The 23,244-nt window shown below is 31.6% G+C and overlaps 1 protein-coding gene across 3 annotated transcripts in view; it reads left to right on the top strand.

Moving 5' to 3' along the window:
- Positions 1-22,717, top strand: part of LOC128234659 (nephrin-like) — a 55,196-nt gene extending 32,479 nt beyond the window's left edge. The window contains exons 6-15 of one of the 3 annotated variants that reach the window (XM_052949035.1): positions 778-1,059; positions 3,178-3,465; positions 4,717-5,037; positions 5,910-6,209; positions 19,252-19,398; positions 20,059-20,080; positions 21,059-21,147; positions 21,744-21,759; positions 21,941-22,014; positions 22,443-22,717. In XM_052949035.1, coding sequence (XP_052804995.1) covers positions 778-1,059; positions 3,178-3,465; positions 4,717-5,037; positions 5,910-6,209; positions 19,252-19,398; positions 20,059-20,080; positions 21,059-21,147; positions 21,744-21,759; positions 21,941-22,014; positions 22,443-22,498 — 1,595 coding nt within the window. In that variant the 3' untranslated portion in view covers positions 22,499-22,717. Of the gene's footprint in view, positions 1-777; positions 1,060-3,177; positions 3,466-4,716; positions 5,038-5,909; positions 6,210-19,248; positions 19,399-20,058; positions 20,081-21,058; positions 21,152-21,743; positions 21,760-21,940; positions 22,015-22,442 lie in introns of all 3 variants that reach the window. The other 2 variants (XM_052949034.1, XM_052949036.1) reach the window with 2 other exon arrangements.
- The last annotated feature ends 527 nt before the right edge of the window (positions 22,718-23,244 follow it).

The following is a 23,244-nucleotide window of genomic DNA, read 5'->3' as shown; positions in this document are numbered from 1 at the left end:
TTGCATTATCATATATGCATAACTATAACTATAACGTTTCCAGCAAAAGTACTTCAAGCCCATAGATTAAATTTAATATTTTATGAAAAAAAATGCATGTCGTAAAATCATGTTTGTGTTATCATCCAGAATAACGTTAAATGGTAGTGGTGATGCATGCGCGTATATATTAGATTACTGAAAGCGTTGTCTTCTTTAAAACCATAAGAAAAATAAAATTGTATCTTTATTTAGTGTCTGTTATGAGAATAAGCTCATCTTCAGTTTCTCCTGTGATAAAACCGCCGGCGATCGAGGCAATATTTCTGTGGCTTGTCAGGTTACTGCCGGTGTTCCAAACAAGACCGACTTTAAATGGGAGAGACATCCCTTTTGGGTCATCATCAAGAATAATGTGTAATAGGGTTCTTAATGCATTCGCGTATATATACTTTTAGTTTTCAGCGTTGTATGCGTTTGCCGTTAATACACATTATATCTTAGTGTATGAAATGAAGATATGATATTTTTCAGTTCCTCCCATGGTAAAGCCGCTGGCGAACGTCGTTGCACTCGAACGAGGCAATACATCTGTGGCTTGTCAGGTTACTTCTGGTGTCCATACAAGACATAATTTAAATGGGAGAGAAATCCTTTTTGGGTCATCATCAAGAATAATGTGTAATAGGGTTCTTAATGCATTCGCGTATATATACTTTTAGTTTTCAGCGTTGTATGCGTTTGCCGTTAATACACATTATATCTTAGTGTATGAAATGAAGATATGATATTTTTCAGTTCCTCCCGTGGTAAAGCCGCTGGCGAACGTCGTTGCTCTCGAACGAGGCAATATTTCTGTGGCTTGTCAGATTACTGCCGGTGTTCCCAATAATACCGACTTTAAATGGGAGAGAATATTTGATATGATCCAAGTTTCCATGGAGCAGACACTTGGAATCATAAACATAGGTCGAACCCAGAGTGGTTACTACAGATGTACAGCTTCAAACCTCATGGAACCTACAGGATATGACGCAACCTTTGGCAACAGTAGCAATACAGTCTACATTGATGTGCAATGTAATTATATATAATATTTTGATTGAAATGTTCCTTTTTTATAAGCGGAGAGTTAGGACTGCTGTGAAAGGTAGAGTTTGCTGTTTTGATATTCAAAACAGTTTTATTTATGTAATAACAAAAAAAGGTTATCTAAATTTGGCATTGAGAAATGAAAACACAAATATTATTTGAATATATCTGTACTACTTTTAATATTCATTTTTACACTTGCATCATCATAATACGAAATATCTCTACACACCTGGCATAATGATAAAACAACTGAATGAACAAATACGTCACTGTATTAAACTTAAAAAGACATTAAAGTAACACTTTTGCAAGGTATCCTTTGACTTTGAGCTTCTCTAATAGCATATATGTGTTTGCTGTTTTTGTTGTTGTTTTTTCATCGATCCATTTGCTCGTTCCGTATTTAGTAGAGCGGGCATATATAGACTGAAGGACATAACCGGCGCAATCATAAATGCTATCTTTAACTTCAGTGGTCAAAATGGAAGTACTCCTTAGGTGCATCGCCGAAATAATTTTCATTTTTTGTTTAGTATCTTATGCAATTTATGACGGATTTTATGCATATATTGACCTTAACAAGGGGTTATTTGGCATTTACAAAAAAACAAACATACAACATTCTTAATAAAGGTGTCTTTAAGAACTAATTAGTATTACTCAAAACAGTCAGGAATATTATCTGTATTATATGAATAAAAGGACACAACACAATCTAAAATTTGGCATTTAAAGAACGGGGATGCTCAAGTCCTGTTAAACTGGCTAATTTGTTAAATCAAATTATCTTGCGAACTTCAAGACAGGTCTTGTGCTCACATTACACAAAGGGGAAAACAATTTACATCTGCAATATAGTATGATAAATTTTCTACCAGATTTTTTTTTTAAAACTATTTATAAAACTTAGAAAGGATTTACACGACCCTTAGTGGTAAAGTGTTTTTAATGCGAAGTAAAGATCGATTCCTGTCCTATAATTGTTTAAGCCAAATATTCACTAATTACAACAGCTTTGTCAATTAATAATATTTTTTTAATGTTGTTAAGTCTGACATCTTATGTGCGGATCTTTTTTTCTTAGAACTTTAATTTGGAAAACTTATTATATTAAACGTAAAACTACGGCTAAAATTGTCACACTGATAAATCTGCTGCGATATCCTTGAATGAACAAATAGCGTTGACTGTCCTTTTATAAATCATATTAATGCGGTACCAGACAACACAATAATCTAATTGAAAAAATGAGTTTGAAAATGATTTTTCTTGTTATGTTTTATATCATCGTTGTTGTAAGGTTAATTCACAAATACATTTAAAACACAAGAGCGCCATCCAAACATAATTTAATATACTTTCAATCAATCTATTCTGATTGGAAGGTTATGTCAAATGCATTTTAAATATATCGTGTAGAGATGAAATATACGAGCCTAAGAAAAAGGTAGGAGTATATAAAACTAGCAGTACTGAAATTTTTATATTAAATAATAGAAGATGCCATTTTCGGATTGTGTATCCAAACGGCATACTCGTTATTTGACATTTGTTTAAGAAAACTGATTTAACTGATTTAAAACCTGTATAAAGTACAAACAAATTGACAAATACTTTTTTGTATATATCATTTTTGTAAAAGAGTTGTATATTTTATATACATATATATATAAATCTCTTTTGTTGAACTCGCCTATAAATATACAGAAATACTAAAACAATAAAGTTCGGATATATTTATTTTGTATTTCAGATGAGGCAAAGGTGATGACTTTTACATTATCGAATATTTATCACGGTCAAACACTTGATATAAATGAAAACACACACGTCATTTTTTATTGCCAAGTGGAAAGTAATCCTTTAACAAATATAGCGTTATCTAAACAAAGTCAACATTTGAAGACCGCAAGTAACACAAACGATTTGGCATTCACGATCAGCAGAAGTGTTTGTGTGGGTGAAGGTACTTACCAGTGTACAGCACAAAACACACACAATACCTAACATAAAAGCTATTTTGACAAAAATAGCATACACATCAGCAATAATTAACAGCAATTCTGAAAAATAATAATTAAATGCATATGTATTGTATTTCAGATGAGGCAGAAGTGACGAATTTTACATTATCGAATTCGAATCATGGGCAAAACTTTGAAGTAAATGAAAACACGAAAGTCATATTTTATTGTCAAGCAAAAAGTAATCCATTACCAAATATATCGTTGTTGAAACAAAGTCAATATTTAAAATCTGCCACTAACACAAACGATTTGGAATTCACGATCAGCGAAAGTGTTTGTGAGGACGATGGCACTTACCAGTGTACAGCACAAAACACACACAATACTCAAGCTGATGTCAGGTCCTTGACGCTGTTTGTTAGATGTGAGTACGTTGACTTTTCATAATAAATTGCCATTGTTTCAGCCTTTCTATGTACGCACATTTATTTATTACTTTGTACACATAGTTTATAGCCTTATCGACCGTAGATATACGTTCGCCCGACTGCTTATAACATATTAACGATTCTATTGAAGTTAACGCATTCCTTTGATTATTCAAATAATATATTGTAACTGACTTAGTGTCAAACACCGACAACCATTCAATTGAATTATACGCATGATAGGCCAGATGGGCGCTTAATGGTTATTCATGACTGATCAGTACTGCATTTGATTCATTATGATAAGATAACTTACATTAAAAACAAAACTCATTATCAGCAACTGCGCCCATTATCTACCGACAAAAAGGGGTGACGTATGACAGACAAAAATTGTATAGAAAAAGAAAGTTTGAAAACGATCAGAAAAAATAGACCCTTAAAGTCGGAGTTTTGTCTTTCATCTTTTGTAATATATGTTATGGGCCGTTATAAAAGTTAGAAGTACCATTACTAGAGTGCAGTTCATTTGACGGAAATAATTTTGTCACCAAATATCCAAAACGGTGACGCCTCATATATAAGTAACTGTTAGTACGGTTAAAAATAGTCTCGAAGAATATTCGACAATATGTTTTTGCTATTGTTGTATTAATCTATTTTTACTTTTATTACCTCCGCGCTTGTACAACGATGCAATTGTTATGAGGCTTTTTAGTTTTTAACCTTGGATATGCTAAGGCTGCCTAGGAATAACAACATCGTACCAATGTTTCTCTAACTGGATTCGTTTGCAGGTGTTGTCTGTATCCAGTCGTTGAGTAATTTAAAGTATCAGTCTATATCATAATCTTTGCTTTATACACATTATTGACATTTCAAAGTTGATTCTGGCTACGATGAGGCTAATACTTTTAGTTGTGTACTTATTAATGATAAATGTTTGGATAGCTGTGATATAACAAGCATACCAACTGGTTTATGCCCTTAGTTAACTAGTACTCCAATGAACACGTGTTTCACAGTGCATTCCATGGGGGTCATTTTATAATGTATTGATGGTTTATGCAATGTCCATGTAGTCGGTGATATTGTATGTTTTGTTTTCCGCGTTTTGAGTCATTTTGACCGTTTACTCCAAACGGAGTTTATAATTTGATGTCCGGGCTTTTTCCTGTATATTTCATTGTATTCTTTAAAATAAATATATTTTACACAAGGCAATTTTCATTTTCTTTCATTTTCAGGTGCTCCTCGGGCAACGACATTAGCCCCAATAAACCATAACGTCAGAAGTGCTACTGGAGTGCCAGCAGTATTAACTCTAAAGTTAGTAGCCTTTCCGCGACCAAGTGTTAAAGACTTTTTGTGGGAGAAGAAAGATTTAGCTACTAATACGTGGCATATCGTTGCTGATGACACATACATCGACATAATTATATCAGAAGACGGACTTCAAACTGAATTATTCTTCAGGTCCGTAGAGGAAAAAGATTTCGGGAGTTACATTGTACATGTCAACAACGAACTTGGAACTTATTCCGAAACTTTTAGACTGCTGGCGCAAGGTAATTAACGAAGTTAATTTACTTTAAGAAGCTGAACTATGTTTAACTCTGCCCCAGAACACGTGCAAACACTGTCGTGTAATTTAGATCAATATTCTAATTTTCGATTTACCAAACAGCGGCTTAACATATGGCTGACATTTCTCTTAGTTTGTTACTATTCCTACATTCTAAACATCTTTGTACAATTGAGTCCTTTGAAAATGATGTCAAATTTATGCTTATATTTAATATATAGGATCTGCCATGAGTCGTCAAATAATACACATTTTTGTTGAAGGAGTTCAGAAAGATGTACTTTTAGACGACGAGTGTCAGATTATTTTATATCATGCTTTTCAGGTAGAATTTGCAAAAAATACCGTCGTAATTCACCTGTTCTTTAATAAGCCGAATTAAAAAAACTAATTACAAGAAAACGCTATACTTTTAACGAAATTTGCTTTATTTTGAATTGTTAAACCATATCCGGTAAGATTACGTCATAATTTGGTATATGTTAAAGACGTCAAATCCTGTTAAAGGCCATTAAGTATCGAAAGTCTTAAGCAATGTTTTCTGTTCACAAAATTTAGACAAACAACACGCCTTTCTCGTAAGATACAGATGGGAAATGTACTACTGTATATACAAATATCACCAATAAAAATTAGAAATGAATGACTTAATAGAATTATGCCAATAAAGCATGATTTTTTCCAATTAGTTTGTTTACAAACATGCAGAGTGACCTTTTTCCTAACCAAAAGAAATAGAGGAATGTTATATAACATATGTGTAATACAAATACGTGATGGCTATATTAAGTTAATACGGGTTAAATAAGTAGAACATTATCACTGGATTATAAAATATTTAACATTTATTGTTAGAGCGTCCACATACTCCCTTCAATCTACAACACCTTAAAAATGGCACAATTGACACGGTACACATTGAATGGACACCAGGGTTTGATGGAGGTCTGCCCCAAACGTTTCACGTAGAATACAGAGATGTTGAAACATCTGTCTGGAGGAATGACATGGTTAACACTGGAAAGATCAGCCATGTCATTGTTGGATTAAGTCCAAATACAATATACGAAATAAGAGTCTATTCAACAAATGACATTGGTAGATCAAACGTGTCGAACGCTATAGAAGTTACCACATTGAAAAGGCCGGAAACGGGTGAGTACTGCTTTCTAAATCATATTCGGAATTTTATCGAGATCAGTGTTACATGGAAAACGTTCGGGAAACGAACACCTTAATAAACATTCGTAAATGAAATATTTTGAACTTCAACCTTTGTTTTTTTATACAAATATCATATGGATTTACAAACTGATTTATGAAATAGTTCACCGATCGTACGGCACTAAATCATGAAATATATATTGGTAACTTATTATGATTTTTAATGACGAAAAAAGCGAATAGACAGTATAAAAAGTAACTTGCTACCAACTTCTGAATTAGTGCCTAATTCATCGTGATTTTTTTTAATACAAACAGTTTAAATGTGTGTATTAATTTGTATCAACGTACGATGATGGTATGTTTATGTGTTTATTGATATCGACGTACACGTTTATTTGGCATTTCCGAAAGCACTTTATTTACATTAAATACATGTACGTACATATCTTAACCAGAAGAATTTAGCATTTTAAACTTGTATATGTTTGTTAGTTGTTAGGATAGCTGGAAATGTGTTTAAAAAACAATATGCACAAGTTCAGAAAACGAAAATGTATCTTACCTGAACAAGGCCCCGCATAGCAAAAATTACATGAACAAGAACATATATTTATAAAACATACCTACCATATGTAAGCATACTAGAATGGTCATATTTCTAGTGAATAGTTGTGTGTTTATATCGGATTACTCTGTATTTCTTCTTAAAATAACGTTATAATCTAAGGGCGTCCCCATTTCTAAACATAGTGACAACGTAACAAAATCCTGTATCAACATCTAAATCTCAGTTTTCATTTTATGTGACGCCACTCATCTTGATATATTGAAAAACGTTTACCTTTTTTCATTGCCTTATTACTTCTGACTTTTGACTTTTTATACTGAACTATATTTTATTGGCTGTTTTATACTAATGTACATTTGTTTTTCAAATGTGTTTTTATTTCACTTGCCGTCAAATATAAACTATAATACCTGCTTCTGTCTTTTCTTTCTTCGCAAAATTGCTCCGTTTTGTTTCTAAAAAGTAATGTTGGTCTAATAATTTCTTTAATGTCTCTGGCGTACTCTCTACGGTGACTGACCCTGTTTTTCTTTTCTTTTTTGGTGTGTGTGTGTGGGGGGGGGGGGGGGGTCCCGCCGTCTTTCACACTTACCGTGTCAACTGTTATCTTCGATGTTGGGATTGACATCGAACGGGTAAATATGTGTTGTCGCATGCGGAGTATGATTCCACGCATAGACAAGAAGTGCCACAAGCCTCTTCAGTCCACTGCTGGGCTGGCTCGGGATTTCCTAAGTTAGCCAGTATTCATCCTTGCATGACAGGGAGTAGTTTGACTTGCTGTTGGTACGTCTGCATTGCCCTTTTATGATTTCCTTCCCTAAGTATGCATTTCAAATAAAGTGTAATCGGAATTAATTTTTTAAAGTTAAAGTTGTAGCGTGTCTGCATTTATTCACGTTGTCTTGTTTCTACAGGTAGTGCGAATGATATTAAACATGAAATGTTCGGTGATTACTGATACAAATTGATTTAATGAATCAACCTTTAGACGTTCCAAGTGTCAAAAAGTCTATACAAGTCTATAGCATTCTTGTGCACTTCTTTTCTCTACTTCGGCAAATAATACCGCTTAGCACTTCCCGAGTTTTGCAACATGATCGTTCAATTCCTGCAACATGTTCTTGATGTGTATTTTCTGCAACTCAAATTCGTCCGCTTTTCTTTAAGACTACCTCTCTCATCACTAAATCGTATGGTTGTACTTATATTTGTTATTTGATTTCGAAGCCATATTGTCTTGATTTTATTCATATCTTTTCATCTCTAAAAACATATAAAATTGTATGGATCGATAAAGGACCCACTATATTAAACCTATAATACTTATATTTCATTCTAAAATTTGGTGTAGTCTTCTTGATCTATATATATAAGTGTTATGTTAATCAACAATGAAAACAATGATCTTTAAATGTCATGGTTGTTGTTATAGGACAGTTGGGGTTGCTCTTATGTAAGAAGTCGTTTTCTGTGTCGCTTGATTTTGCACTAACTTGTCACATATGTTAGACCAATGGTAAAAGTAACATCAATTCCAGATTTGTTCATAGCATGTTGGTATTTATATATATAATTATTTGTTTTTTTTCTTCTTTTTTCGCTTTTTTTTTCTTGATAAAAAATAAAAAAATAACTTAATATAACTCAACCCTAACATGTAAAGACAATGTTATCAGTCTGTGACAGCCATATTATAGTCAAATAATTGATCCTTATTATACACTAGGTTACTAGATAGATCAAATATTTGATCCCTTTTACTGTTATTGACAGGTATTGAGAGAATATTTGTCATATATTCTAACCATATAAATTGAAGTGTTACTACTTTATGTAAATAGATAGTTTTGAATATTGTAGAAATTAGAGTAACCATGAATTTGTACTTTCCATGTATAAAGTGAAAACTAGTTTTTCATTTTTGCTTTTTATTGTTTTGGCTTTATACTTCCTTTGATTGAATATTTAAACATGCATTGTATAGTTAGTGTTTTGTACATAATGATGTTTGTCAAGATTATATTATTATATAAGTGTAGTTACAACTATTATAGATTACTGATTAGCTACTTAGACACAACCTTTACTTATGTCTAATTTATCATTGTGTTCCTACAACTGCCGTGGGCTAAACAATACTAAAAAACGCCTTGATAAACTTAAATGTAAAAATAATAAATGTATTGAAAGATAACTGTGGAAACTTTCTTCTCCTTGAATTATTGTACGATGACGTGCCCTTCCTGTTAGCCAATATATATGCACCAAATAAAGACTGTCCTGATTTTTTTAATATGATATTTAATAAATTATATACATTTAATAACATTGATAAGTATATGATTTGTGGAGATTATAATCTTGTGCTTAATCCAGAATTAGACTACACAAATTATAGATCGGTAAACAACAATACTAAAGCTCGAAAAACCATGTTAAACATTATCGCTGATAGAGGGTTGTTAGATCCTTATAGAGAATTACATGGGGCGACAAAAACATTTACATGGAGAAGATTAAACACGTGTCAACAGGGAAGGCTTGATTTATTTTTGATTACAAATAATATAATGAATTATGTTAGAAAGTGTGATACAGATATTTGCTACAAATCTGATCATTCAATTGTTGTTATAGAATTATGTTTTTCAAAAGCTAAATATGGCAAGGGCCTTTGGAAATTTAATAACTCACTTTTATCTCAAATTGATTATTTAGAAGGTGTTAAAAGAAAAATTGATGAGATTATTTTACAATATTGTGTTCCAGTATATGATTGTAATGCTGTATTAGAAATGGACGGATCAGAAATTCAATTTGTAATAAATGATGAATAATTTCTAGAAACTATGTTAATGGAAATTAGAGGTAAAACGATATTCTATGCTAGTTATAAATCAAAGAAGAAGAATAGACTAGAGGAAAAGTTGCTACATGATATTTTAGAATTACAAAAAAATCGTTCAGAAACTAATAAAGATCAACTACTTATTTTAGAGACAGAGCTTAGTGAATTAAGAAACAATAAACTGAAGGGATATGTAATAAGGTCTAGGGCAAATTGGGTAGAAAATGGAGAAAAGGCTACTACTTTTTTTTGCAATTTAGAAAAAAGAACTATTGCTGATAAGCATATACCATTTATTGAAAAAGATGATGGTTCTCATATTTTGGAACAAGAGGAAATTTTGAAAGAATCCTAATTTTTATAATAATCTATATAAGGAAAACTTGTCATGTGACTTTGATTTACAAACTGAACTTAATAATTGTAACTATAATTTACTTAACGATCAGCAGTCAAACTCTCTAGAGGGTCTTTTAACATATGAAGAGGTTGCAGATACTGTCAAACAAATGAAAAATGATAAAAGTCCAGGCTGTGATGGTTTTACAGTAAACTTTTATAAAATGTTTTGGAAAGATATTGTAAAATTTATTTTAAGAGCAATTAATCATGCCTTTTTGTCTAATTCATTTTCTAGAATATCAAATTGGGAACAATTGTATGTATACCAAAAGACGGTAAGCCTAAACAGTTTTTGAAGAATTGGAGACCTATTACTCTTTTAAATGTTATTTACAAAATAGCTTCAGGAAGTATAGCCAACAGATTGAAAAATGTTTTAGATACCTTAGTTTCAAAAGATCAAACAGGATTCATAAAAGGTCGAAATATAAGTGAAAACACAAGATTGTTGTATGATATTATGAAAACATGTGATGATAAGAAAATTCCTGGCCTAGTGATGCTGATTGATTTTGAAAAAGCGTTTGATTCCATATCTTTTATTTTCATTGAAAAAACTTTGTCTCTGTTCAAATTTGGTGATATGTTTTAAAAATGGATAAGAATTTTTATGTATAATACTGAAGTGGCGATCCAATTAAATGGACACCTTTATGAGTTTTTTAAGATAGGAAGAGGGTGTAGACAAGGGGACCCTATTTCTCCATACTTGTTTATTTTATGTTCAGAAATTATGGCAGTTATGACAAGAAACAATCAAACTGTAAAGGGTATTGTAATTGATGGTGAGGAGTATAAGATCTCACAATTTGCTGATGATACATCTCTTCTGTTAGATGGTACTGAGGATACAGTGAAAAAGGTTGTAGATTTGTTGTATCATTTTTCCCAATTATCAGGGCTCAAAGTTAATTATGATAAGACCAAATTAGTTTGGATAGGACCACTGAAATACTCATCACGGTCCATAAAAACAAAATTTAAATTATCATGGGGCGATACTAGATTCAAATTGCTTGGGTTACATTTTGATGTAGATTTAAATCAAATGGGTAAGATAAATTTTCATGAAAAAATGTTAAAAGTTAAAAACAGTATCTCATATTGGAAAAAGAGGAAACACCAATTGGCAGGCTTACGGTAGATAAGTCACTTTTACTACCATTATTCACACACCTTTTCATTAGTTTACCTAATCCAACACATGATTTTGTTAAAGAGCTAAACGATTTATTTTTTGAGTTTGTGTGGAATGGAAAAGCAAAAATTAAGAGTAACATTTTCAAAAAAGATTTTCCAGAAGGTGGTATTAATATGATTGATATTACAAGTTATATTTATAGCTTAAAATTAAAATGGATAAGAAATTGTATATTGAATGGTAGTAGTAAATGTTTCAAATTAATATCTGTATTATTTGATGTAAATAAAATGTTGAATTGTGGTAAGAAATTTTGTGAAATTATTTGTCAAAAGATGTCAAACACATTCTGGAAAGATGTAATAAATGCATATAAGTTATATATAGATAGGTTTTGTTAATCAATTTATGCATATGCCATTTTTTTTAACCACAATTTTGTTAATGGAAACTATGTATTTATTCATACCCTATACAATAAGGGATTTCGTTGTGTGAAAGATGTTTTTGATGCCAATGGAAATCTGTATAGCCTATTGGAAATTGAAGCAATAATTGATAAGAAAATCAACTTTTTACACTATAATGGATTGACTTCTGCAATTAAGGCCTATATAAGGCATTGTAATCTTGTGTTCAATGTCTTTAACTTTTTAGAATGTAGTAACCCATGTATGAACACTTTTATTAACCCAATTTTGACAAAAGAAAATGTTAACAGATTTCTTTACAAAATCTTTATTGATGATAATGAAATTCCTATAAGTCAACACAAATGGCTGTTACAATATGAAAATGTCTGTATTAATTGGAAAAATGTCTATAGCTGTGTATTTAAGTGTACAAAGGATTCTTACATCCAATGGTTACAATTAAGAGTTCTTCATAGAATATTACCAACAAACTCATTATTATATAAAATGAAGTTAGTTGAAAATGATAATTGCTCCTTTTGTGAATGCTGTAAAGAAACTCTTTTACATCTCTTTTGGGATTGCAATAAAATACAGCCGGTATTGCAGGATATGCTACAAAAGTTGAATACAAATGACTCAAGTATTGTCAGAAACAGTATGTTTGTATAGTTAGGTTCTGGGAATAATAACTTTAAATTTGATATACTTTTATTAGAATATAAGAAATTTATTTTTTTGTGTAAAAGAAAAAAGTGTGTTCCAACAGTAATTGGTTTCAGAAATAGCCTTCAGTTAGCATGGAACATTTATAAAAATACAAATATCTCAGATAAATTTAAAAGTAATTGGGCAATTGTAAGAAATTTGTTTTTGTAACTACACTTTTTCAAAAGTTGTTTGTACAAAAGAATAAAACAATATATCGAAATGAACAAGTAGATCATTAACATGCATGTTTTGTGATTTTTTTTATTTTCCTTCATTTTTTTCCCAGTCTTTTTTTTTCGGTTTAGATTGGTTTTACATTCATAGTATCTCAATTATTATTCGTAAATAACATAACTGCATTCTTGTAAATTGGTATTATGTAATGTCATACTATGTTATGTAAAATGCATATTGTTAAATAAATCCAAATTTAAAAAAAAAAAAAAAAAATCGTATGGTTGTCATAGACATGACCTAACAGCCTTCGCTTTATTGCATTTGATCTCTATTATTGACGTATCATCTACTAGTATATCATTTAATAATAATACTTGTAGAATCCATCTACGTCTCCTATCTGATGTCCTGATCGTTTTATAGGTTCAAACTTGTGTTGTCCTAATGTCAGGGCCAATAGCTGTCCCATTACATCTAACTTCGCGGTACGATAAGTTGTTGCCGTAAACAATTTGGATTGCTTCGATCTGCAAATAGTCTGAAAGCGGGTCAATGACGGCTAATTTAATGTCATGGGTGTTTTACAAAATGTATTTTCACTTTCTCTTGGTTGATACGGGATTGAAGCCGTACGCTTGCGTTCGGCTTAACAAACCCTCATAGGTTTTATGTGTGCAAGGGACTACTTCCTTTCTTTACCAGAGTGATGAGTCTAAAGAATGGGTACCACTGAAGCATTAAATGGGAACCAGAAAAGCTTGTCAGTCATTGCTCATTTAAAGCGCGTACAGGCCGGCAAGCAAATTGTACATTAAACATATCGCTGAAACAAGGTATTTTTAGAATGAGATTTAAATGAATCTTCGAGTTACCATTGAACGCCATTTTTTGATGTTATGAACTTGATTAAGTCGGCTATTAAAACAAGTCAGATTTTTATTTTTAAGTTGAGTTAGATGAATACATTTGACTTTTAAATAAATGATTCATAATTGAACACATGCGACTTCATGTCTTATCGATCCTTATTTTCCTACTGTGAATCTCAAGGTAGGCTACGGCGACTGGCACAGTGTTAACAAACTTTAACTTTGAGGTAAAACACAATATACTTAAATATATTGATCATTTGATGTTTAATATTATTAGTTCAAACGTTTTAACATCAATTTTCTCCGGATTTTTTTTATTAATAAGATGATAAAAATGCTTATTAATTTATTCGATGAAAAAAACGTTTTTGTGATGCCGAATGTCGCCATTTTGAATATTCTGAACAATCCACATTATGACCCATAACACAAAAAATATTACAGTACTTGGTATGTACAGTCGCAGGCCTGTACTGTACAGTTTCATTCATTAAAGGATTAAGATATTTTCAGCATGGACAGTTGCATAGTTTAAGGAACACAAGATGATTCAATTGCAAGAAAAAGGAAAATTTAAAAAAAACTACACTGTACGTCGCATTGAATCTTACTTACTATCTATCACGTCATTCCCAGTAACTTTAAGAAATATGTCTGTATACTTATATATTTTCATTTGCATAGTCTTTTGTATATATGAAACTTGACGTAAATATTGTATTATACGCAAGAAGTTATGACGTCATTGTTTGTTTCAATTTTGCACTCCGATAAGAGTGGCGTGACGTCATTTTACCAATGATATACTACGTAACAAATATCAGCTATTCTTTTATACAAACGTATTTTAAATAGGAATGAATAACTATTTAAAATGTAAAAAGTAAATATAGTGGAAACGAGCAAAAGAACAAGAAGTTCTTTCGTGCTTCGTGGATTTGTTTTCGCGTGCCCGACTGCGATCATACATCATTAACTGGAGAATGAATGCATTGAATCCTTGAATGTACTTATTCAGTGACTTTCACATCCTAAATGTACACACTGTATGGCTTCCCGGAAAAAACGGACAATGCAAGGAAGCGAAACATTGCTGCGAAACAGCGTAAGCACAGTTGACAGATCAAGTTCGGTCATGAAATTGATCATTGGAAACTTTTGAAATAGGCTAGTTGTACTGAAAATGACAGAGAGTCACTAAAACGCTTATTGACAATTAAGTTTGTGAAACGATCACATGACTTGCAAGGTGTTCGGATATCTAGTCCACGATTTTTTTAACTGGGAAACCATTAAGCGCAATTGTTAAATGGGAAAACTCGGCCGAGACAGCGATATGAATGATGCGTTAATATTTTTGATCATGTAAACTGATCTACTTCCTCATATTAGCATGCATTGGCTTTTTTAGGCAATTCTGTATTTGCCTATTTTGGGACCGTCTGGGGTCTAGTCCCGTAAATGCACTATAATACAGTGTTCTCACTAAGAACAGGATGCCGGAAAATATTGACGTGTCAAATGACAATAAGGCCGGTTAGAAGTAGGAAAAATAGATGAATATAGGGTTAATACACCTTTTTGGGGTCGTTACAATCTGCAAAGGCCCGCAAAATGGTTAACAGCCCGAGTGCGTAGCACAAGGGTTGTAAACTATTTTAAGGGCCTTTGCAAATGGTAACGACCGAAAAAGGTGTATTATCGCTATTATTGCATAAATTACACACCATGAGAAACGTTTGTGTTTAAAAAGGCTGTTAAATGTCACGAAAATGCAAAAACAGTTTAGTTCAAAATAACCTCAATATCAGGTGCTTGTGTAACGTTATGAGTGATGTCATTGAGAAAGTTTAATATTAAGCTCGATTCGGGCCGCAACATAACTCGGCAGTTGTATTTTTGTTTCGACGCCTTTTTTGGCAGTGTTCATTCGTTTGGAAAGTGTTGTTTTTTGGAAATTGACTGGATTACTGGGATTTTTTACACACAATACCTATTGGGTAATCGATTAATTACCGATATAGTCCTACTTTAACCATTATTTGTTTTGACAACTAATTTAGGCCTGAATATTTTGTAAACATGTTCTTGATAATTTGTACGGCATCTTCAGCATCAGAGAAAAAAAATATTTGAAATTTATTTGTTCATTGCATACCACGTAATGGAATCATGTCCATATAAGTCGTTTGTTCTGAATAAAATCGACAGAAATAACTAAAGTTCGGAGGACTTGAACGTTTTAGACTTAATTTAGTGCTTTTAAAGGTGCACTCTCACACATTGAACGTTTTGACAACTTTTTTATTTTTTGTCTTGGAGCCAAGCTTTTTTCGTGGGAATCCATGGCAACCAGTTATATAAGACTGCAGACAAAAAATAAGATAACAGATGTTTATATTTATGTTCAAAAATTGATGTTTTATGCATTTTTCTTAAACGGTTTAAGCCAAAAATCATTAATTTTCGAACGTAAATATGAAAATCTACGATCTGATTTTTGCCAGCAATCTTATATCATCGGTTATAATTACGCAAAAATTTGCTCTGTCCAAGACAAAAAAGTAAAAAAGTGGTAAAAATGGTATATCTATGTGAGTGCAGCTTTAAAGCAAACAAATAGTCTAAACAACTTCAGAAAGTACTATCTAGTAAACACACATCAGCTTGCCAGGAAAAGACAACTCAGAAGAAAATATGTAAGTTAGATGCGGTTTATTTAATTTGTTGATATTTGTATATAGCTATATATGCTGAAATTTGTTTTTGTAAATTTACTGAATAATGTACGTTTTTTACCGATAACACCCGGATTTTTGCGTTTTACCGCACCGCGATAACGGACCGAAAACACACATTTTATGCAATAATATGAAGTAAGAATAAGAAGTCGCTGGCTGGTTTCTTTAAAATTTGAGATACGGTGGAATAGGCTGAGTTAAACCGGTTTAATTTTAATAATAGTTTATTGCATGTATGTTGACAATAAAGCAATACAAATAAATCATATATATATACCTTATTTAAAACAAATGAGTGATTATCTGACATGCAAAGGGATCGGGCCACGAGTTATACCAACATCAGTTACGGCCCTCTCCCAAACCGGTACATATTGTTTTTGTATCGTTTAAAACGAATTATAAACCTCGTTAAAACGACTTCAGTTTCTCGTTAAAACGTCATACTAACTCGTTAAACCGACTGGCGTATTGTATATCTTGGTTTCAATAATTTTATTTTGTGGTAATTAATGTTGATATATTTATTATTCCAATCCTGAATATTCCAATTCCTTAAACTAACACTTTGTTTTTGTTTGAACAGGCCGGGGGGGGGGGATGATGACGGACCGGTGAACAACATCCTATGGTAATATTTTAGTATTTCACAATCGCATTATGGAAATGTATCAAAACTGTTGTTTGGTTCTTGTATATTTATCCTGTTAGATTTATTCATATATGATTTTGTGGCCGGGGCTTTGTGATTATTTCATTTTTTTTCTAATATCTATCATTGGTCTGTATTTTGAATTTATTCTTTTCGTTTTTGCTTTTGAAAGTATTATGCGAGCATTTCATGGAATGCAAATTCTATAATTAGTTTAACAAAACGTTCTACATATTAAAAGAAGAATGTTGATTTATATAGTGCAAATTTGATTTTAAGCTTATGGACAAGAAAAACATCAACAATCACAGCCAAAAACACATTGATAGTCCTTTTTGGAATAGAAAACCTTTCTTTTCGATCATTCATACATTCAGTGTATTAAATTACGTGAATTTTTAAAGGCAAATTGGGTTAAATTATCCGGTTACATTAAGATTATTGCTTTTTCCCGACATACACATAAATACACTCAAAATTCCTGTAAAGGTATTGTGTGTTTTTTAAAGGCAGCCAGGATGTTTATGCTCTAGAGGAACTATCAATGACAAGAAGCTGTGCTGGTCAAAGAATTGTCCTGTTCGAAATTTCATACCACCTCTAGGGACAGGAGTAGGGACAGGTCTTATATAACTAAGAAGTGATTCAAAGCATGTGTGGTATAGACTCACCAAAATGCTTCTTTGTAGTCAATAAGTGCAGTTTGAACTTTGAGTTGTTAAAAACTCATTGCAAAATATCCAAAAGATAATGTATCTCCATAACCTTGATCTTCAATATCATTGTATTTCTGAATTTCTACACTATTTATCAAATTTATTTCTACATAGTTATTTAGTTGTGAATGCCTCAAATGAATGTTTTCAGGCATTTTGCATACTTTCACAGTAGAAGATGGTAGTTTAAGCTTGTGAAAACTATTGCTTTTATGTTATTTGCAGATTTTGATGTGCCAAAATGCTGAAGCATGGTTTCGCCATAGATCATCTGAGACCGGGAGATGCGGTACTGAATTCAATAGTTCAAGAGAATGAAGATGTTAGTCAGCCACATTGCAATTGTTTGTGTGTAAAGTATTCAAACGTGTGACATTTACAGCAAATGTGTTATAATTCAGCTACATATAGACATTTACAAATGCTGATTTCTTAAAGTTGTGCTAAATCTAGCATTTGAAAGCAAATGTTTAGAATTTTACAGTGTTTAATATGTTTTATGTATGTAAATATATATGTGTATAAGTTTCGAGTATGTTTTTGATTCTGTTGAACGTTAATTGTGATTGTAATAAATATATTTTATTATTTATAATCCCGCGGTTAAAATACTTTTAGAGGTATAAGAGAAGACATTTCTATATAAATACTCGTTGATAAGACTACTAAACATACTGGGCTTTTAAGAAAGTCAAATAATTTCCAAATTTTGTTTTTTCCTTGCTAAATTAAATAAATTAAAAATTACTTTCAGCTGTGTTGCATGTTTGTTATATATGCATACTGGGGTTTAAAAAATGTCAAAAAGGTTAAGAGAAGTCATTTGGTCATATGCCTTTAAAAGCCTGAACTTCAAGTATGAACTTATTCATACAGTTTTGTTTCCAACCAGATGTAAAAAATAACTTTTTGTTCAAAGGCAAGACAATTGGGTCACTCTAGTTGTTGAAAATTTGAAAAGAATAAGTGTGTACATGTATATTTCAATGTAGAATGTCTAAAAGAGAACTCTGTTTATACCTGAAATTAACAAAACTGGATAAAATAATAATGAATTGAAATTAAGTTTTTATTATAAAAGCGTTAACATAATGTTCGTCAAAAACTTTTATCATTTAAAATAATTAAAGGTATTTAAAAAAAAATAGAAATCATTGTTTAGATCCTTGTGCTGTATTGGTCTTAATGAAAGCAGTATTTGTTTTTCCATTTACACCTGTACAACACATTTGTTTTAATTTAACATTTTGCAAAGTTTTAAACTGGTCTGGGGTTATGGTTATGTCAGTGAGATGTTTTGCAGGTGTAATGCCATAGTTACATGGCTACATAAAGTTCATTGAGCATGTACTATCAATAATTCCTTTAATATTTTATCATTATTTGTAATTGAGTAAATGTTAAACCATGATTTACCATCAGTATTTAAACGGATTATTGTCTATTTAGTTCTAGTAAAAGTACAAGCACTCTTGTTTTCTGTACAATCATTATTGTTATGTACTATTTAAAGTGTAGTTATTTTCTGTTTGTTACATTCTCTTCTAATGCAGTTTAATGTGTACAATATTATCGTAAATGTTTGTGAATAAAATGAATAGTCAACTGCAGCAAATATGCTGCACCGTTTGGTTGTCCTGCTTTTGTACTGCGCGAAGGCCCTTGGGTGGAATTAACAAAATACACATATTTACTATAAAGTGTAATTCAGGTTATTCTGAGGCTATTTACTTTCAGCGAGTTTAAGTCTACTTTAGAAGCTTTAAACTTAATTCTATTTAAGAAGACATACCTCCGAATCATGCTCCGGTTGTTGGTGGTGCAGTTGGCGGAAGTCTCGGGGCAATTTTTGCTGCAGTCGTATTAGTGCTTATTCTGAGACGAAAGTACACACTGCACTGTTCCTGTAACATGTCCCTATCTACGAAAGAAGGTACAACATGTGTAACTTGTAATATCTCTTTGTTGGATTTAGAATCAACCAGCGACAACAATCGCAATACGCGAGACCTGTGTTTCATTTACAACAGGGAAATTTAAATTCACTGTTTTAATGCATGTTCGCTGATTCAAACTTCAGGGGTCATGAGGGTCTCTTTTAAATAGATTCTTTACAAACGTTTTTCTATTTTATCTGTTATGTAATTAATCTGTATCATTAATATGCCATTTATTTATTTACCAACCAGAATGAACAATTAATTGTAAATAGCTTAAAATGGCGTCCTTCTGCTACCAGCCGATCCATATATAGTTTAATCTTAAAAGGTTTTTTATGTATAGCTGTCTTCAAAGTATTCTGATATTAAGATAGTTCATGTTACTTTTCGTTAGAATGACTTTTAATTGAGCCCTGAGAATTTTAACCATAATTAAAATACAATGGAAACTACAGGGGCAAATCAAGTAATCTAACATATAACGAGGCACATTGCTAAAGCCTAACATACACTTAAACGAAAAAAAAACATTGTACAAACAAAACCAGTCTACTAATAATGTGAGGTTAACGAAGTTCTTGTACTACATTAAAGTATCAAACATTGCACCATTTATAGTATCATATGTGTTTGTACATCGTTTTCATTTTTAGATGAACATTCGGGTCGAAATGGGTAAGTTTTATTAGTTGTGTGACAAAATATACCACATTTTAGCATTGTTAAAAACATAAAGTGATTACTACAAGGTCCGATTTCGTCAGTTTTATTTATTTAAAAAAACGCTAGCTCTTCTTTTAACGATAATATAGATATATTTTCACGTATCTTAATTTAAAAGTTAAATTCTGAAAATGAATTAAATATATAAAATAACTAATATGTACTAATATTCATTCTTAACTGGAACAGGCAGTCAGTTTTGACAGATCTTACAACCAACCGTTTGTCATTTTAATGTTCGTTGACGTATGAGGTAAATTAAGCCAATTAGTTGTGGACGTTTACCGGTCTGGAATTCCTTATTTAGATAACAACAGCTTTAGCATTCACCTTGTAATTTCTTATTACACATACCTGTTCATATATTATGTATTCGTAGGGATTTTTATGAATTAAAGACTTGTAATTGCACATGTACGTTTGCATCAATTATGTTCGTTGTACACACTTTGTTAGTCGGTAAAAATGATAAGAATCGATCAATCATCATAAAACATGGTGACAATATTCAATGCATAAATATATCAGACAAGTTCGATAACTAGCTGTAAAATCTCAGTTACTCAGTTGTTATGGCCCTTGAATGGACTAGTTTGGTATCTAGATGGACAGTCTCGAATGGTTTAGAGTCATGCTTCTTTAATTTGGTAAAATGTGTATTGAAAGTGTCCATTTTTAAGGTTGCAAATGTACACCAATTATCACAAAAGTTGGTGTTCAAAAATTAGGACTGGCGTATTTATCGACTTTTTGTTCCGAGGTGTAGAGCATTTTCACAAGGTTTTTGATACTTATACCGTTAACGTAAAAACTGTTTGCTGTTGATCGGTTTTAATATTAGTTTGTTTATCAGTATTTATTGTGTCAAATTAGAAAATAAGGAGTGTTACGCGGTTCAAACGTGTATTATTATCAAAACTATATTTTAAGCCACGGTGATGAGAATCAGGGATATAACGCTGCCGTAACGTACGAAGTAGTGTCAGCAACAAAGGAGACGCCCGTCTACGATGCTTTAAGTAGGTAAACACTTCCATGTTATGTAATGGCAAGTTTTCAATTCTTGTTTGATTTATAATCTTAGGATGTAATGTTCTCATTTCTGTGGCCCTAATTTGTTAAATTTCAATAGGGCAAAGGCACAACTCACTTCCCAATACAGTTTAATTAAAATGAGGACGTTGGTTAGTTCCTCCTGACTTATTTTAGTTTGGAATTATTTATACCGATTTAAATCAGTTGCAAACTATGTTGAAGACGTAGCGTAGTATTGCAGTTTGGTCGTTCTGTCAACTTTAATTGAAAAAGAAGATGTTTTCCATTTAACTTCATATGGAGTTTCTAAACTTTATATCACGTTTACTAAATATTGTAAAAAATAAGGAGCTTGCACATTAGTAAAACTTGGTTGGTAATGAGGAATTGTAGTGGAACACATTAAGTGGCACCAATCTCTGGATTGCATTTTAGGTCGGTAGGGTTATGGACAAAGACATAGTTACTAAATATCGTGTTGATTGCAAAGCCCAACATCGTGATAGTATAACGTAGATTTATAGTTTATTATAATATGAGCAGGAACATTTGAGATTAAATCAGTGTGTATTTGTTTCAGATGTTGGAAACGATGGGTAAGAAATTTAAAAAAAAAGTGTACATGATTTAAAGTTCTCATTTAAGTAGACATTTAGCTTTATCACTACTGACTTCATTTATAGCTTATTTAAAGCTTATGTAATAAAAAAACAAGGATATGCATTGACAATATTCCATTTAGGTATCATGTAATTTACGTTTTAAAAACTTTTTCAGACCCGAGAATTCGCAAGTGTACATGCCGTTAGAGGATTCAAATCCTCATGTTTATTATGAGAATGTTGAGCGAGGTACGAATGCCAAATACTAGTATATATCTACTCAGTTTACTTGCTTAATCAACAACAACATTCTTGACACTCAAATACGTATTCTGGGACTGAGATCCTTCGGAAGCATAAATTATATCAAACATTTAAAATGGCAATTTAGATTGATGTAATTATAGATTACATTGAATTGTCATACTTAACATGTTCACGTGTATTTTTCGAGATAAAATCCATACAATAGACAATTAATGCACACTATCACATTGAATATATATTACTTCATTACAATATTTTAATATCATAATTTACAACAATTTTCTTTGCCCTTTGACAACTTTTGTGAATACATACATCGTGTCTTAACTACACTTGAAATCATCTGGGATTAATCATCTTTTTGTTTTAAAATTTGTCTTGTTTTCTTAATCCTTTATTTTTGTTTGCAGATGATGCCGTATACAAAAACACGGTGCTGAAAAACCCAGTGCAGACAGTGCTTTAAGCAGTAAAAAAGCTCTAGCTCATACGAGAAATTATCTCCGTTTCACTATTATATACTTTTGTGACTTTTTCGTTTTATAAAGAGTAATATTCAGAAAATTAATGAAATGTATGAAATATGTAACATGTTCTTATATGCATACTTAATTGTAAGATTAATCTAACAAAACAAACCTTTTGATAGTTTAATGTCCATGGACGTATAACTTAAAATAATGCATTTACAGGTCTGAAAATACTCATTAAGAATATAACACTTGTAATATTCACCTTATAAATGTTTATTACAAAAACCTTTTCATAATTGATGTATTCATAGCCTTGGTATAAATAAAAGGCTTATTAGGAAAAAAGAATTATGAATGATGAAATAAGGACATTGCGTTGATACATGCATAGTATGCAGTATATCTGCTACTTTATCGCAATACGCTAATGATTATTTATACTTTGATTTGTTTATGTCATTTTATGATAAGCCGATTTATGATTGAATATTTTGGTGAAAAATGTTATTAATAAGACGATTTCATAATGGCCCAGTCATTTCTTCGAGGTCAGCTGTATTGACCTTAGCCCGAAGGACGAAGGCTAATATTGCTGACTGTAGGGCAAAAAAACTCGGCCAATATGAAATCATCTAACTATTGAGTATTTTCTTAATAGACTATTATGTATGTTACGACATTTTGGTTAAAAACATTCCAATTCCTTACCATAACTTATTATTTGAGCTTATATACCTTT

The sequence above is a fragment of the Mya arenaria genome, chromosome 5 (assembly GCF_026914265.1).
Source record: "Mya arenaria isolate MELC-2E11 chromosome 5, ASM2691426v1".
NCBI lineage: Eukaryota > Metazoa > Mollusca > Bivalvia > Myida > Myidae > Mya > Mya arenaria.
Note: the sequence above shows the minus strand (reverse complement) of the source record. Positions and strands in the feature narration are given on the sequence as shown.